This window comes from Nipponia nippon, unplaced genomic scaffold (genome assembly GCF_047370975.1).
Source record: "Nipponia nippon isolate SJK-2023a ecotype South Korea unplaced genomic scaffold, ASM4737097v1 scaffold_19, whole genome shotgun sequence".
In the NCBI taxonomy this organism is placed as follows: domain Eukaryota; kingdom Metazoa; phylum Chordata; class Aves; order Pelecaniformes; family Threskiornithidae; genus Nipponia; species Nipponia nippon.
Genome location: NW_028262335.1, coordinates 5,486,146 through 5,505,022, shown reverse-complemented (window position 1 = coordinate 5,505,022; position 18,877 = coordinate 5,486,146). Strand labels below are relative to the sequence as shown.

At 46.3% G+C, this 18,877-nt stretch overlaps 1 protein-coding gene across 2 annotated transcripts in view; it reads right to left on the bottom strand.

The window, feature by feature from the left end:
- SAMD11 (sterile alpha motif domain containing 11) overlaps positions 1 to 18,877 on the bottom strand; it is a 181,368-nt gene that overhangs the window by 77,693 nt on the left and 84,798 nt on the right. For both annotated transcript variants that reach the window (XM_087755097.1, XM_087755098.1), the window contains one exon: positions 10,118 to 10,296. In XM_087755097.1, coding sequence (XP_087611223.1) covers positions 10,118 to 10,296 — 179 coding nt within the window. The remainder of the gene's footprint in view (positions 1 to 10,117; positions 10,297 to 18,877) is intronic.

Here is an 18,877-nt window from a genome sequence, read left to right as displayed (position 1 = left end):
TGTAAATAAATTATTAGCAATTTCCCACCTCGGAAATTAATTTCACATATTCTGTCACTCTGCCTGCTGACAAGCAGGAATAGCAGATTCTAGATGAACAATATCCTAAATTAAGACAGAGCAGCCAAGGGGGTTTTTTTTGTTGTTTTTTTTTTTTTCCCCTTGCTACTAGACAGCATCTACACCAACCCAGAGGGCTAAGGCAGATGCTTGACCTTGTGTGGTCCGGTGTCTCCACTCGATATCAGGGAACACTGATCTCCCCCACCACCCAGAGGAGGTCTGTGACCACCACTGTTGCTCCACGTCACTGTGATTGATGAGAACCCCAGCCATTTGAGACCAAACTGGCAAGCAAGCCCATATCCTTGCACAAACCCACTCCCACGTCTCAGCATCTGCCAGCGAACATGCTGGTTCCTAGCTGTGCGTATAAATCAGCTCCTGCAGATGTAGGTTCCCAAAAGCATTAAACAGAAGTGGCTGCAAATATCACAAGTAGCAGAAGCCAAATGCACTTTTCCGTATTTTGCGTATCCCTATAGCACTGTCCTCAATCCTATGCCTCTGTCCTCAACTTGAAAAAGCAACAGTGTGTAGCTGAAGACCATCTGACTGCAGAAAAAGCCTAATCTAAAACCTGCTGAAGTAAAAGAGCGCCTTTCTTCCGATTTGAATGTGCTTTGAATTGGGCCAGAAAACACTTAAGCATGACCAGTGAAGTCAATGGGACTTAACTCAGGTTCGAGTGTCTGTTTAAGTGCTTTCCTGAATGGGTGCCCCTGCCTCAGCCTAGTTCAGAAATCAACTGAAAACAGCTCTTAGCACGGAAATAATTTCACACCCAAGACACGATGCTGCTGCAAGTTTTACTAATGCGATAGCATACCTTTTGTGCTCTTCCTGCAAGACTGGCTCAGAATGGGAGTCTGGTTGCTCTCTGAGCCCCTTTTAGGGGTGAGTAGTTCTTTTAGGGGATTAGATTTTAGTAGATATTAACTTCCACCAATAGAGCTGTGCTCAGAACTGTACTTAGTAGTTCCACGTGTACCTAGTTTTTCCTACTCTTTTTCTTCCTCATACGTAACAATTTAGAAAACCTATCCCAGCTTTCCAACAGAAATGGAACAGGTACTTCCCAGCTACTGAGCTTATAGCAATAACAGTTGTTCTTCAAAGTTAAAATTCAGACAACAATTGAAAACTTTTTGGAAAGGACAGGCCAAACTGGGCATTGAGTAACATTTCCATGAACTGAAGTTTGGTCAAACTCTGGGACACGTTTGGACTTCCCAGGTAAGCTGATCTGAATCCAAAGTTCAAAGCAAATTCAAGCCACCCAAAGCCCTTATGGTCCTAACAGGCCCGGAAGGGTCTGGCCTGCTCACGAGAGAGTGGAACTGGTGGAGGGTGGTAAGCCTGATTTCGCACTGCTCCCTAGAATACAAGATTTCCTACATACACAAAACCTTCATAAACCCCCTTTAATCCCAGCTCAGCACCTTGCACTGTGCAGATCAGATCCTGGCGGCTGCACAGTGGAAGTGGGGAGAGCTCCAAATACCGCACAGCGATGAACTCTGTGGGACCAGCTGGAAATCGAGCTGCGGGTCTGAAAAGGAACCTTGTGCCTCTCCTGTTTCTCTGTCCATAAAACATTCTTCAGTGCCCTCAAAAAAACTGAAAGAGTTTGGCCCTGAGCTATATGTAGATTAAACGCCATATCTGTCTGATTAAAACTGATGAAAAAATTACATTTCAGAAAACCCGTGGTTAAGGTAACCTGCCCCATGGGCCTTTCTCTGAAGGCAACGTGCGTTTCCTCCAAGCAGTGTTCAGAGCCTAGCAGTGGGCCATAGTCCACTTCGGACCACGTGTGTGCTCCCATTGCACCCCTGGGTGTGCTCCGTAGGGCCCTCACGGAGCCTGTGCAGCTGGCACACAAAGATGCACAGCGACAGAGCATCCCATTCTGCCGCACCGGTAACCATTCTGTCTCACCCTGAAACTCAGCTAACTATGTGCCTCTCCTTTCCACAGATGCTCAGCTCTGGAGCTCACAACACGTAGTAGCCATCCATCTATTATAACACTACCGGGCAGGTAAAAAGCATTCTTCCGAGAGTCTATATCAAAGTAGAGCTGCAACGTTCCTTTTATCCGTGCAGCTAATATACCTCATTCAAAAGCTCCCATCCACACTGGGAACTGTCCTCACTTGCAGCTCTCTGACTCAGATCCGAGGACTGCACAGCCTTTACCTTAACGGGAGGGTCCACGTCCCACCCAAACGCCAAGGAAGCAGGTAGGCAGGCACCTCCTGGCCACGGCACTGCCAAAGGGCACAAGGCTGGAGGGTGAAATGATCTGCTCAGGCAGCGAAGGGAACTGGCACCAGAGCAGGAGCTGGCCTGGGCTCCTGGCTCCCCACTTGGGGTTCAGTCTCTAAGTTAAAGTCTCAGCCTTCCATAAAACGTAACTTCTCGTGGTCTGCTGCAGCTACTGACAGGGATAGACTGCAGATAGCGATCCTCAGTGTCGGGCGACGGCATGGCTGATAATGAGGCTTAGCACAGCTAAACTTCAAAGTACAAGAACACTGCATCAGAGAGTTATAAGTAGGGGGGAGGGAAAACCTCATACCAAAGGAATAGCTCAGATCCACACAGAAGCTGAAACATCTATCTGTCGAGATGGATAATTAAACACCCATATTTAGACAAATGAATAGGTGAGAATGAAATTAAATCCTAATTATCTTTTTTTGGGGGGGAGGGGAGAGGGATAGGGAGCAGAACCAAGCACTCATTCCACATCTCTATGCCGTTATCACCAATTAGATTTCTGAGGCTAATGTACGTCTTGCTTTAACGGGTTATTCATCCAACTGAAATCAAATTACAAATAATTTGCAAACTATCAGCTACACAAGCCCGTCCTTGGGTTGTACAAAGAGTGGTGAGCAGGAGCCAGTCCCTTACAAATTAATAACAGAAAAGGAGGGGGGAAAAATAAAAACCATAGCCAGGCAAGCAAAGGTGCTGCAAGCTGCTGCTGTCTCTCCCACCTCCTCGCCCACCCAAGGGCTCAGACACAGTGTGATCAGTTAGACAGCGTTCAATAAAAATGACCAGCTGGGCCCCACAGGTTCCCTGCGCGGCTCTGTAGGCGGGGAGGGCAGGGCAGGGGTACGCGAGCTGGGGGAATAACCAACTGCTGCATCAGGCTCCTCAGCAAGGAGGGACCAGAACGTCAGGGTTTGGTTTGTGCAAAGAATGAAATTGCTTATATATGTACATGAACCAAAAAAAAAAAAATAACAGGAAGGGCTGAGGCTATTCAAGGCATCTCTGGAGCCTGCACTGGAATGAGAATCCAGCCCAGAAAAGAAAGCAACAGAGCTGGCAAAATAATGGAGAGCAGCTGGGCTAGTTTTGAATTTTAAAGTTGTTTTTTCCCTTCCCTGTCGTTTCTTTTTTACCCTAGCAGTCCCTGCAAGCTTTCAACACCAGAGTGGCAGCCATGGAAGAGGCCAGCAGAGTGAGTCAGGCACCCCCCTAACGCCTTGGCACTCCGGGGGCCGTAACAACCTCATTCTGCAGCTGAGCTGCTGCGCGCTGGCCAGCTTGCTTTCTGCTGCTCCCTTCGGCTCGCTCCACTGTCCCAGGTGCACGCTGCACATGCCATGTAAGCGTGGAGAATACTGGGCAGCATCCAGCTACAGAACAGGTCACTACTGCCAGAAGGAGAACCCATCGCAGCCCCATCTCCTACCCACAACTGTCCCTTTCTACTCCCATTTAATTATAAGACCAACAGTTCCTTTGGATGGAGTTTGTCTGTACCTTTCAATCTTCCAGCACAGGCAAGGCCACTGAGAAGAGAAAAATATTGACAAGGTTTCCCCACATCCTCTGGTTTAGAGGAGTGCACTGAAGGGACAGTGTTGGCAAAAGGGTGAATTAAGGACTTCTGTTCAACTGGCACAGCGCAACACTGGGAATCACTGGGAATGCAACGCGCCCTGGGTGAGGCCCTGCGTACCACCCTCTTGTATGGAAACACAGAGCACTTAAGCACACAGAGAGGCCTATGCAATGCAAATCACAATGCTGCAGGTAAGCAGTTTGGGAAGATGTATTTGCAGGTGCCATAATGCAGGCTGCTTGGTTGGATGGTCAGAGCTAGCTCCTCTCTCCTCCCTACTCTTTGCATGTATCACTGTCTCAGCTTCCACAGTCTCCCTATATCCATATGATGCTATTTTCAGGCAGCCAACATTAAGAAGCTTGTGCAGGCAATGAACAGGGGTAGGCTCCTCCAGGAACCTCACACATGATGGCTGGAAGAATGGCCTAAAGACTACAGCAGGACTGAGACTTGGACTTGGGGCATCTGGCTTATTCTCCACCATGGAACTGATGCTGCAAGGGTCAGATACAAGGAGATACAGACAGCAGCCAAGAGCACTTGCGGGTCCAGATTTCATTCGCTTTCATTCTCACACTTCACCTTTCTTTCCGGTCTCATCTCTCCTTCCTGGGCAAGAAAGGATTTCTTGGTGTTTATTTTATCCTGCAGTATCCCTGAGAAGTAAGTAGCCATTCTCCCTCTCTCTCTCATGCCCCCTTAAATATATGTCCTCATTACCTCAATGACATGCTTCCTGGCACTCTGGACCAAGTCCAGCCTTTGCTTCCCAGAGGGATCTTTAATATATTTATTGAATATGGTGACTGTTATTAAGTGGTGCATGGTTCAGAGTAAAAGGGGGAAAGAGGGAGGAAAAAGAAAGGAGAAGAGAAAATAAAGGGTTGCAGAGGAAGGAAGAAGGGACTGACAGAAAATAACCAGTGGAAGCTGTGAAAGAGAAGTGTCATAAAGCAGCAAAATACATCTCCAGCCACATGAGGGGTCCTGCCTCCCTCCTTCTCTTGAGTCAAGACAATTAGAAGAAGGGCTATCGAGTCCAATCTAAGAGCCTGATTCACGGCTGGAGCCCAGAGCCCTGCTCTGTGATGTGCCTAGTCTCTCTTCAGCTGTGTGCTTTGTCAGCTTAGCCCAGACCCCAGACCTGCTCTGGCTTTGCCAAAAGCAGTGTTGTGTGGCATATCCCGCCGTGGAACCGAGCTCCAGCAGGAGGGGGGATGTCACCCAGCTCAGCCCAGGGCAGCGCCAGGGCGGACTGGTTGGGAGCACTGCAGGAAGAGGCCAGGCAAGAGAAGGAAGGCAAAGGCAGTGTTGTGTACGTTGCACGTAGCTGAGAAGGCATCGGGACCCCATGGCTCTGAAGCACAAGCAGGTGCGTGTGACAAATATAATGGGGGGGTGCTTGGGTTTGATCTTCAATAATTAGGGAGTCAAAGAGCGGCAGCCTTATGGGATGTAAGAAATAGCTTTCCGCTTAGAAAGGCAGGCAGTGGAAAGGCTGACAGCCGCTAGCCATTAAGGCTTAGTGGAGGTCAGTAATTTCACTACTAGAAAATGGATGCTGAGTGAGGAGAATGCTGTAAAGCTGGTCTGCAAGGTGAGGGATGCTGGGGCACAGGGGAGAGCGACTTGCCCCTGTCTGGACTCTATCCATGATCAAGTGTGAATAGGGGCAAGGAGACCGCGTTCCGCCATTCCTTGAGTAAGCACCTTCACTTCAAACGCTCTCCTCTGGTTTGAAATAACACAAATCCCATGCCAGGTGCTAGACGCCGGGGTCATACTGCTGACACAGCCAGAGAAAATTCAGGGGTTTGGGGGGGAGTGACATAAAAAAGGAGGAAGGACGTAAGGGCAGTATGAGGTTCCTCAGAAATCTGCTCCTCACTGCACAGACACCCTGTTACAGGACAACTGTTGTTATTTCTCCTCAAAATGGCTTTTATTTCAGAGCAATATTTGGCAAGGAACCCAGCCTGTTGTGTGCTCTCATTGTACAATCTGCTCCTACTTTTGCTCCCAATCCTCTTTTTTTAGTAAAAGAATTTCAAAGGCATTTTTGCCATACATGTCCATTTGCACCTATCCTGCCCATTACTCAGTCCAGTGTACATGTTTGCTGATATCCCATAAGGGTTCCTTCAGAGACAGGTCAGGTCAAAAACTTTCACCATTTTAAACAGGTGCTTAAGTATTCCTGCCTCTTACTATTAACCATGCCATCACATTTCGCTGGGGACTTAGACAGAGCTGTGCGTGAGCAGTTCCTAACCTACCTTGTTAAATCTCAGATGCTATCATTATATTTCTCCTCTTCTCTTTCCCTCCCCTCCCATACTAATGAAAAAGGCCAGTCTTTAAAATAGAAATTAAATTCATCCATCCACAAGACAATGCTGGGCTTAAATCCAACAGCATGTGAGGATCCTACTCTTAAAGCTGAACCTTACTCGCTAGCTACACTGGCTTTGCTCTGTTTGGAGATCGTTGGGATAACATAATGGAGATCCTTAAAGGCAGTTTGAACCTCAGTGTGAAAAAGCTCACAAGCTGTTCCTGAGGTAATGCATCTCTCAATGTCACTTGGAATCTCCCAGTGAGTGTAAGGAAGTTAATGCTCCCCAAACTACTGCAGAGCAATGGAATTTGTAGTCTCAAACATCCTCTGCATTGCTTATTTTGTGTCTAGGATAAACCAGAGAGCGGTAACAAAAACGCAGACTGGCATAACTTTTAGTTTAGCTTGCTGGGGAGAGGCAGCTTAGTTAATAGGCTGCGAGAAAGGAAAAACGCTTCACGAAGCCAAAGTTTCTAACTGAAGTATGCTCTACACAGTTCTGTACCAGTTCAGCTGTGCCAGTATTATTGTAACTAAAATAACCGTACAGGTGACATAGGTGCCTCGGTATAGCAATGCCCTATACTGACATCATTCTTTTCCCCAAATAGGAAAAACTATTTTCATAGCCAGACAAGCATCCTCAGCAGGAGTCAGTACAACTTAACCAAACCGTGGCAATTAAGGCAATGCCAACTGTTGCATGTAGGCAACGTTGTAAAAGAACAAGATTTTCAGGAACCCAAAATCTGATCGAAAGAAAAAGGATTTTTCTCTGCAACGCTGTCCCAGTAATCTTCAGAGCGGAGTGCTTACAGTCTGGGTATCAAGCTACGGTATCAACCTCAGCAGATGCCTCTGGTTGTATGAGACAAGACTTAAAGCCCTCTGTCTTCCAGACAGGAGGCATAACACAAAGGCTACTTAGCACACCCTGCAAAGCAGGCTAAAGAGGACTAAAGGGGTCTCACTGCAAGATGAAAACATTCACCTTTAAGCTTGGGTCACCTGGATTTCAAAGCAGATGAGCCAAGCTCACTTCAGTGTGAGACCTGGCTTCCTTAATTACCTATGTGCAAGACAGCAAAGTGACACAGTTTTGCAAGGACTTGGTTGTGAAATAAGTTGGCATGCACTGAAATGCACTAACTTCAGTGGTAGTTACAGCTCTCTGCTCCTTTCTAGGACTGCGAGAACACCATGAGGCTGGTTTTCTCTGCCTCAGACCTCTCTGAAGGCCATCACCATGGGCCTAAGAGCACAGAGTAAATCACTGTCAAAGGCTAGGGTGAGGGACTAGCCAAGAAACTAAGCTTCCAACTACTATTCTTCCAACTACTATTCTAATCCCTAGAGTCTTTTCTTCACCAGTGCCCAGACCTCAAAGTAGCAGTAAGCATTCCCTTGGGCCAACAATGGAAGGAAATAATCAATGTCAAGGAAATTGGGAATAGGAGAAAAAAGAAAAGGCGACAATGTTCAAAGCAATAATGCAAGTCTAATGTTTATAATGTACGTGCATGCAGGTGTGCACGAGGGCCATCCAGGGGTACAAGAGGAAAACACAGGTTTGCTAAGGCCCTGACCTCGTTTTCCTACTATCACAGTTTAACCTATTTCTTCCTCTCAGTGGGAGACAATAAAACCTCAGCCCAATCCATCACCAATCGGGGAGGATACAACAGGTGAATTAAAAACAGAAAGCAGATGGGGCACTGTCTCTGCCGGGCCCCAGCTGTCATGTCTGCGAGCTGTCTAGCCTTTATGCTGCTGCTGCTGTCTCTGGAGCCAGCCCCATCGCACCTTCCACCCCTGGGCTGCTAATGACACCGGGAACAGAGCCAGAGCCTGCTCCCTCCAGCAGGGCTCTGCAAGAGTTCTGTTCATTGCTCTTGAGCAGGTGGAAATGGCCAGTCCTCCCCCTCTTTGGGACAGGAGGGTCAGGGGACCCCTTTGCAAGGGACAAAATGCTCTCAAATGCTGATGGATTTGAGCAGTAGACGTTCCCTACCTGGGCACCAAGCACTGAATTACGTGCTCTCTTTTTCTGTTCTTACTGCACTCATCAAGGATGCTGCCCAGCCCCTGCTTGCCCCAGCTATTCTAGCTTTGCCCCACACACTGTATCAGAGCTCCCAGGAAAATGAAAAGGAGAACAACTGTACAAAAGCAATGGGAGTCTAGCCTGCCTGGTAAGAATCATGCATTCCTCTAAGGAATCAAGACAAAGCTTAAACAAGAGACCTTCAGACAAACTGATTGAAAAGTACTGAAGAGCACAGAAATGGTAAGCTGGGGGACCTTTGGCTAATAACTATTAAGTATTTTTGCTTCATTTCCTAATAAACAAGGCAAAGCAATTACAGTAATTAAAGATTTAAGATAAGAGCACTTTATATTTGGGGGGCCCAGCATATCAATTATATAGTTATCATGTTGTTCTCCCTCCTAATGAGACAATCTAGCACTATAATTTTGCAGAATTAAAAGCATAATTAAAGGGGGCAGGAGAAGAAGGGCCGTTCACCAAAACCAATTAGGAGGGTTCCCTCTCCTCTGCGGCTCCTGCGCGCATGCACAGTGCAGATGCATTCCCCAAACACCTTTTCATTTCCAAGCGATAACCCCTGAACATGGCTGTTGGACAGCTGCAATGATAAACCCAGACTTTAATTACAGGCGGGTTTTATGAGAAGAGCTGGTGACTGTTTTGTCTCCCTACTTTCTAGCTCTCAGTTGCTGAATGTACCAGCATCTGCTGGAAGGCAAGGGGGGAAACAGCTTATCTACTCAGGAGCAAGAAACACATAAAACATAAGAAAAGCAATTACATGCCTTCGGTTTCCACTCCTCTGTTTTTATAGGGCTTGTCTTAGAATCTGAGTGATTTTATGCATCAGAGGAAGATGACAATCAAAATGAGTTGCAATGATATGCATGGGAGGCTGAGACACAGTGCCTTTCGGTATTTATTTTCCTGTAGTTACAGGTCTTCTAAACATCATATTTTTTCAGAGGGATGAGAGAACCCAAAATTTTGCAGCTGAATATTATGGGCACTGAGACTATACATGAGAGCCCAAGTGACAGTTACCAGAATGCAACTCAAGACAATGCCTTCTCCTCTTCCTTTAACCTGCATGATTCCAGGATGAACACATACGGTACTGAGAAAGACAGGATCAAAATATGTAAGTATTGAGGTGAGCCCCAGGATCTGAGTGACTCTTTGCCTACTGCAACTCCATTACTTCTACTTTTAGTCTACAGAGGCACTCAGGATCAGTGAGACACGGCTATGCTCTTTGACGCTTGTAATCAAGAACTTGTAACAACCACCACTGTTGCTACCTCCTTCCCAAACTTTGTTCCCCAACATTGAATTATCCAGTTTATATTACATCAGAATCTGGGGACAACTGAAAGCGAAAGGCAGAACTTTGGACCCATACCCCTCTGTGTATTTTCAGACGGCTACGTAAAAGGCCCACAGATGACTTCTTGGTCATGCAATTCATTGGCCTCACCAGGCACAAAGATACAGAATGCTGGACAGAGGGTGAAATACAATTTACAGTCTGCAAATACAGACGCCATTAGTCCAAACACAAGGTCCGTGGTGCAAGGCCCCATAGAGCCCTACTCACCCCAAAGAGGAGTAAGTAAGTAGAAAAGAGGACCCAGTGACTCTTTCTGAGCTATAGTGTGACATTTGCACTTTAATTTCGGGCCCTGGAGGTGACTCCATTGGGCAGCCTGGGCAGTATTGGCCCACAAAGGCTGGTCACCTGCTGTCCAGTTTTCTCTGTCTTTGCTCTTGCAATGCAGCACTCCCTGGCAGGAAAGTACCTTCTTTTCATGATACTGATATGGAGATCCTCCTCCTGCTTTACTTCAGGGTGTTGACCATTGCTCTTATCACTCTCTTCGCTGTCGTCACTATGTGAGAAAATTGAGGTCAGCTCTTTCTTCGGGATCCTGGTTGGAGGTAAGGGGATCGTCCTCTTCTCTGCCAGACGACCCCGGTTCTGGCACAGGATGGAATTAGTTGGAACAGGAAAGTGCAGGAGGAAAAGAGAAGAAAACAAGAATTTGGTTAGGCAACCCAGAACCAAGCAGCTCCTCTCAAATGGCTGCCCTGCGAAGGCAATGCTGTTAGTCATTGCAGGCTGCAGACTGGTACGTTGGGTGGGCAAAGGTTATGTTCGCTTTGCAAAAGACTTTTCAGCAGAGGCATATCTATATCTAGTTCTTCCAGTTCCAATATTCAAGTCATGCGCTTCCAGCCTTTCCCCACCTCTTCATTCCTAGCTTGCGTCTCATCAACGCCAATAGGAAAGGAAGATGGCAGCAGAATTAGAATCATAGAATGGTCTGGGTTGGACGGGACCTCTAAAGGTCGTCTAGGCCAACCCTCTTGCAATAAGCTGGGACACCTTCAACTGGATCAGGTTGCTCAAAGCCCCGTCGTCCAGCCTGTCCTTGAACGTTTCCAGGGATGGGGCATCTACCACCTCTCTGGGCAACCTGTGCCAGTGTTTTAGCACCCTCATCATAAAAAATTTCTTCCTTATAACTAGTCTGAATCTACCTTCTTTTAGTTTAAACCCATCACCCCTTGTCCTGTTGCTACAGGCCCTAATAAAAAGTCTGTTCCCATCTTTCTTATAAGCCCCCTTTAAGTACTGGAAGGCCGCGATAAGGTCTCCCCAGAGCCTTCTCTTCTCCGGGCTGAACAACCCCAACTCTCTCAGCCTTTCCTTTTCAGGCACCAGTCTCTCTCTCCAGAATATTTCCCACCAAATGTTGCAGATTAACATAGCAGAACAGGTTAAATTAAATCTTTGCCAGTAGCCCAGAGAAGGCCTTTGACCACAAAAGGAAAACTGCCTGTGCCAGCCAGCAGCAGGTTTGACTCTCACACCAGTCCACATCAATTTCCACTTGAATTACTGAGCCTGCTTTTCACCGTTCATTTGCATGTTTCGATGAAGCCAGCAGGTCTTGCCTTGTGCAGGCTTTCCCTAGGTGGTCCTGGCAGTGTACTGCCCTCAACAATTCACTTCTGACAAGACCCAAATAAACAGGAGGAAAATTCCCAGGAGGCAAAAGCTGCTTTTTCACCGCATGTGTATTTGTGTACAGAACCTAGCACAACATGACCCTGGTCGCAACCCATCTTCTGCATTATAGATTACTCCGTCCCTGCACCCCTTGTGCCTGATCCACAAGAAGGTATGAGACTAGTGCAGCCTAAACTGGAGTGTGCTGGGGTTTTAGCTCTCACTGTGATAGACCATGTTTCTAGCACTTGAGGTGTTCAGCTCAATCTGTGGTTGACCAAGACAGAGAGCCATAATACAAGCACTGACAGTGGAAGATGTACATTGGAAACCCAGGGAGACTGTAATGTCATTGCCCCACCGAATTTAAAGTTTTAGCAAACAAAATCATGAAACTGGGAAGGGAACCACAGCGATGGGAAATGAAGCACAGTTTCACACACATTCTTTGTACGGGTCTGTAGGCATACTTCCTTCAACAGGACAAGTCATAGAAAAGAGATGTGTTTTTAGCAAGGACTGGAACAAAACGAAGAAAGGTGTATGAAACAGGTCGAGTAAGTGCAGAGTAACATTTAACTAATAACAGTTTCTCTGAAACATTGACTCCAACTTTCCAAATAAACCTGGCAAAATGAAAACGTCCTGGGAAAGCCAGTCAGGCTCCCTGCAGGGGAGAACGGAGCAAGATTAAGTGATAGAAGAGCCCATGTTTTTTTTTTAATTAATCAAATTAAGAACTTTCCACAAATACAAAACAAAACCTTCTTGTTTACTTCTGTCAATAAATTCCAGTTGTGGTCATTAAGGGGAGCCGTAATCGTTGTGATAATTAGCTAAATCCACCTGGAAGGCATCACCCCAAGGAGGCACATTAGCTTTCGCACTGATGCACTTCCCAGCCAAGAACACAGCTGTCTGTGAACAGCTGACACCCAAGGGAGAGAAGACCAGTGGGCCAAACTGGCTTAAAAATGGGAAAATGCATGTATACAAGGAAAAAGACACATGCTTTCTTCTTGAGAGAGACGCAAAGAAGAAAAACGCACCCTTGGCTAGCAACAGGTGAATGCTCCTACATCTCCAAGTATCCCAAGTACAAAACTTGGATGAAGCTGCAGCAGGCTTTGTGGTGAGTCCAAATGCCCAGACTCAGACAGAGGAGAATATCCGTACTGTGAATATTACTGGGGACCCTCAGAGACCCACCTGCACAAGGTGAACTGCGCTGGTGTGAGGGGCCAACCGCACCTACGTGACAAACAGCAAACGCTTTCCCTCATCCCTGCGGGCTCCCCTACGCAGTAGCAGAGATCCACTCGCATGGCCCTTTGCAAAGAGATTTCTCACTGTCTGTTCCCTGGAGGAACACGCGATATAAATTGTGCGTCTCCTGCCCTTAAATACACACTAGGTGCATTTCCACCCCTGCCCCCTTTTCTGTGCGCAGAGCTTACCCTCTGTCTAAAGCCATCTTAGTAACTCCAGCTTGCACAGTGTCAAAAGGCCAGGAGGGAGAAGAGGAGAGAAAGGGAAAAGTGAGGGGAAGGCAAGGAAAGGCAAGGATGGCAGTATTTGCACCAGATTTCTGTCATGCTGAAAAGCTAGGACTTGACATCAGCATGAGCTTTATCTGCCAAAGCTTTATATATTTTTCTGAAGTTGCAATTTATCATAACAATTAAAGGGGGAGGGGAGGGAGGGTGTGCAAATTTCCGCTTCAAAATAATTGCAATTCACTCTCTGCTGTGACTTCACAGGCTAAAGAGAACGGCACTGATCAGATACTAAAAATCATTTTATGGCCATTATGGTACCTTCGAGCAGTTACCAGGTCTCAGTGACTGCCCAGGGACTCATCAGCCCTAACAAGAGCGAGAGTGCAGCGAAAAGGGAGGCACTAAACCTAGAGAAACAGCCCACCAGACCAGCAACGCAGGTTCCCCCTCTCCTCTGCTCCTCAGAACGCTTATTCTTTGCCTTTCCGTAAATTGTATCCTTACACCTAAAGCTGCTGCATATATATACACCTATATATATACACACATATATATACTTCTCTATATGTAATACACAAATATGTACATGCGTACCTATATAGATATCACCTAACACACAGAGACCTTCAAAGACAAACGAATGAACATGAATGGAAAAGAGAACCCACACCCGCACCATCTCTGGTCACAGCTGACCTGCACTACGTTTGTTCTGACCAGGGGCCAGACATGGACAACAGCAGAACCAGGGCCACACTGGCTCCAGTGCCCTTGTGAACACCCGCGTTCCGGCACTAGCAATGCATTTTCTAAAGTTGTGTTTACTTTGTATTTTTGCCATTAGGTTTGGGGCATTTTATTTATTTATTATGTTTCTCCATTCCCAGAAAATTAAAATAGACTGAGCCAATCAATTTTGCCTTTTATGTTCATCTATAGTCAGTTTTGAATCAATTGCACTTTCTTAATCTGTTTAGAGGCATTCACCAGTGGATACGCATTACTTTTAAATTAAGCACAAAGGTATCCAGAAGCCTGGTCCAGAACCTGCTACAATCAATTGTCTTTCCATTGACTTGAAAGGGCACTGGTCCAAGCTGCAAATAAAAAGCACTCATTTGTGAGATGCATTCCATCCAAGGAATCATTCCTGTGACTCTGGCTTTTGCTAAAGTTGTACAGAGAGCTTATGGGACAGGAATGTACCTACAGAGCTGAGCAGTATATTGAGATACCTACAGTCACTCAGGTTCAGGGTTATCAACCATCACTTGGCATGCAGTGGCAGGTAGTAAAGTATGCACTTAGCAGAGCGGTGTTATGTGCAGGAATACACCCAGAGACTGCAGTGGCATCGTTATATATGGGGAGGTACATTAGGATTTATAGATATTTGATGTAAGCCTCATAATCTCACATTAAAAAAGCTTGTATTTGTGTGACAGTGTCATTACAGAGTGATCTCATACATTAATGGGACGCTGCTGTTGAACCATGAACCCTATAAGAAGGTTTGACTATTTTAAAACTGCCTCCCAATTTGTTGATATTCATTGGGAGTCTGATGCTTGGGAAAACAACCCAATCAATAGTCACCTACTGCCAGAGAGCCAGGCACCTTGGGACTCCAGCTCCCCCCTGTTAAACAACTCCAGTTTTACACACATGAAGAAAAGGGGAAGGTGTGCTTTGCCAGCTGGCTTGCTTAAACTAGTACGGCTGTTTTGGCCAACGGGTCAGAAGGGGCATTTTCTATAGCTGCAGAGCCTGCAGCTGTTAGTACAGGTGCAGTACCCCCAGCAAAAAAGACGAAGCATACGTAGTGGCAAATATGTCTTGTAGCTCAGTCCAGCAAAGCCAGGTTGCCTGCCTGCCAGCTCCCTGCCCCAGGGAGCACAGACAGACGGTGGTATAAGGAACAGATTATACCCCTGAGAGCAGGAGGAACGTAGGATCCCCACTGAGGACCTGTTCTCAACACGGACATCTGTGGGTGAAATACAGCCAGCCAGCCGAAACGCTGCCGCAGTTACTGCCCAGGTGCTTCTCCTGCGACGAACTCTCCCACAACCTCTTTGGTGCTTGAGAGGAGTCCAAGATGTTCTCTTTCAGGACAAACTCAGCTTAGAGGAAACCTCTTCAGAGCTTGCGCCTTCCTTTCCTAACACAAGGATTTCCCCCACCCCTTGGACAGGGGGGCTGGACAACAGAATATCACTTATCCTCTCTTTAATTAGTGTAACTAGAAAGTAAAACATTTCTGCAAGTCTCCAAAGCTTTTACAAGGGTGAGTGTTGAGGGCACTGCAGAACTGCCTCATATATTAGGACTCCCTTCCCTTTATACATTGTTAAAGATTAATTTGCTGGGTTAGGATACCAGCTAAGGAAACACAGCTGGAATTTGAGTCAATAACCCTCTAGTCCCCAGACACGTTCAGCTACCCACCCAGCCGTTCCTGCATCAGTCCAGCCCTCGGTCACTCACCACTTCACCCTCCTAGGGTCTTTTGACACCATTAATTGCTTTCATTGCCTCTCAAAGTATTGTCGGGGTGGGGGGTTGCTTTGTTTTTAAAAATCACAGACAGGCATATTTCCTTTCCCCAGGAAAAATCAGATGGGTACCAACACACTATTTAAAGTCACCGATTACCCAAGTCTAGAGATGCAACTACAAGTAAAAAAACCCAACAACTTGGGAACAGTGGTAGGTTACCTGCGTGGAGAAGCCTGGAAGCCCGATCGGTCTGTCATGAAAGCAAGGGACCATCAGAAAAGATGGAAAAGAAAACAGTGGTGATATTTCTTCCCTTCCAGAGAGCGGGGGAAAATTCCGCTCTGTGTGGCTCAGCAAGGTCAGTAGAGTCACAAAATAAAATCTTTCTCCCCCCACCCATCCAACCCCCTCATAGCTCTCCCCTGGAGCTGTGTTCTCCCAGCCAAGAATACCAAAAACTGAACTGTTGCATAAGAGCCCTGGGAGAGCTCGCAGATGGAATGACGGGCGGAGAGCACAGGACTTGGGGGAAGAGGCAGGAAGGGAGGGTTAGGAAAGGTTTCCTGCCCTGGGACCTACTGCAACAGGGTCAAAACAGCTGAACGCCCTGGTGTGACATTCAAAGTGAGCCAGAAAAGGAAAGATTCCTCGCAGAGAGAGTCCCTGGTGAGCATTTAATTGATCCCAGCAATGGAAAGGCCTCTTGCTATGAGAGCTGCAAGGCAAAAAGCTCCATGGAAAGAAAAATGCACATGAAAGCAAAGCTTTTGCCAGTCCGCATTAACTGCCAGCCAACCTCTGGACATCTGATCCCATTGGGAATTGACCCAAGGTGATGAGCAGGTGCAGTCCCTATGGACACCGCTTCTTCAGCATCCAAATCGATACCAGAAAAAAAGCACAGAAATGCAAAGGCACAAAGAGTTTGCACACTGATAAAAATATCAAAGCTGTTTACAAGATGATTCACGTGCCTGTGATTCAACTCTTAAAAATAATTTCTGTCGGGTGAAAAAAAACCCTGCAGAAGCAACAGCACTTGCATTCTTTCTGTATACGTCGATCTGGGAAATACAGGGAGCAGACAGGGAATGCTGGGGGGGAGGTAAGAGGGGAGGTTTGTGCGCTGCCAATGCTGGGAGCTGAAGAATGCTAAATCTTTTCCATATGTGAAGGAAATCCTCAAGTCCAGACAGCATTTTCTCTCTCTTTTTATTGATAATAAAGATAGGGAAAAGGAAAGGGAGAGGTTCTGAGAGCCTGGAATATTTTTCTTTTACTTTTTCAAATAATAGACCTAGTCAAATGTCTTTAATTAGGAAAATTACACAGCAATGGAGCCCACACATCCCCCTGTAGGATAACTGACAGAGTTTGCATTTACCTTCAGCTGTGATTAGTGTAAACACCTAAGAAAGGGTCAGTTGCCTTCCAAGATAATCCTCCACTCTCCCCTGGGCCTTCATTAGCCGTTCTAGGCCACTGTGCTACCAGGCCGACTGTTTCGGTAGCCAATCCGGTACGGGCGCAGTTCTGCTGCCCTGCGCTTACCAGCTTCTCTGTCAAAACTGAGGTCACAGGCAGAAGAAGCCGTCCAGCCTCGCACCTCACCTCCTGCTCCAGTGTTCGGTAATGAACAAATGAATAAAACAACAGCTGGCAGCCTTCCACTGCATCTATTTTTCTGCCTCCCTGTCAGCTGCAGTCCAGCCCTTTAAGCTGACCACTAATAGGTTTATTATTTATCATCTCTTTCCAGTGACACCACTGTTACACTGGAAGTTGTTCCAGCACGGGAGGGATGGCCCGAAGTACAGAGGGAGCAGAAGGCAAGAGACAGCAATGGTCAGGCAAAAAATTAAGGCAGTACAGACCACAAACACTCTTCCAGGTTTTGGGAACCATGTCGCACTCTTCATCAGAGTCTCATGAAAGTGGTTTACAGTTTCTGGCAGTGACTAGAAGCAAGCTGAGGAGGCAATTCAGCATAGCCAGACACGTCTAAGAGCTGTGGCCGGGGGGACAACAGATTCTGGGAACAACTGTACCCCAGCAGGCTCTCTAGGTCTACACTTGAGGATTCCTCATTAACAGTTTTGAGTTGTCATCAACTGGCTTATACGGAAGCTATCAATTCCAGTACAGACAGTCCAGGCCCATTTTTAGGGTTTTTTATCTTTTGAGAGAAAGAGAGAGAGACAGGGAAAGTACATCAAAGAAGAAAATTACTCTTAACCACAATTTCCCTGTGTGATCCTAGGCAACTCATTTGACCCCATTGCGCTCAGTCTCCCTGCTACAAAAAGCCATTAGTAACACTTTCCCTCCTTTGTACCTGTCTCTCTATACTGTTTATATTGTAAGCTCTTTGGAGCAGAGAATGATGTGTTGAGTCGGAGGCTGGGCATAGAAACAGGGCTGTGGGTACTACTATAATTGGAGAAAATATGTATGGTTTAAACCAAAAGAAAGTTACACAGAAGGGAAGCTGCAGCTCTTCCCATCAATATTAACAACATTATCTTCTGAAGCCCTAAAGAAACAGATGAGCAAGATCTGTGAACAGAAGGGAACATTTCCCATTTATTACCACTGAGTGAGTTATAAAGCCTAAAGGATAATTTGTTAATAGAGTGAGAGCTATGCTTTTCTGGAAAAGCCAACTGGAATTTCCAGTCTTTGAAGGGAGGTAACTCTAAGATAGAAAAATCTATCAGTCCTTTGGAGCTACCTGTTTTCAAAAACTCTTTGGAAGAAGGCTGAAAAGTGGCCTAGTCTTTGTTTTCTATGTCTGTTCCACATCAAATAACTTTGTCCATTTCAGTCGGAGGTTGCAAAGAAGGCAGCAGAGACGTGAAGCCAGGTCCTCAGCCAATGTAAGTCAGTGTAAATGGAGTAAAAGCCAACTTACACCAGCTGAGGATGTGGTACACTGGTGCTATCTCCTGAACAAAAGCAAAACTTACACATTTTTTCTCTTTTTTTCTTTTCTTTCCTGCTCCTCCTCTCTGGTGAAGAGGTAAGGAGCAAAAGAGCACGGATGCTTTCAGACATTTTCCCTTCTTTTTGCGCACCTCACTGCCGTACCTTTCGAGTAACAGAAAGACAAGAGAACAAAATAACTGTCCGTCGTTCCCCCAGGTATTAATGTTTCACTCCAAACTTTCATTACATCAGGTCCAAGAGAACACAGCCTTTCCCAGCGAGCCTGAAATATTTCATCAAGGGGAATGTGACTGGGTTTTATACTTTTATTCTGCTCTGGAGACACACGCTTAAAGCATTTCTTTGAGATCCTCAAGATTTCCAAGTGTGGCTTACAGCCTGCTCAGCCAAAAGGAGACAGACCCAGGCTTTGTCCAAGTCCTACAAGAATGAGGACCAGCCACAGTAGCTTTTCACTGGGCAGAGTGAAATTTCTGCCTCGAGTTCTGTTTTGAGCTTTTTTTTCCTTTTTTGATAAGTCTTCACTGTCATAAAGAGCAACTTTCACAGAGATCAAACAGAAACATTACACAGTTCCTCCCAAAATGCACGTTGCTGCTGTA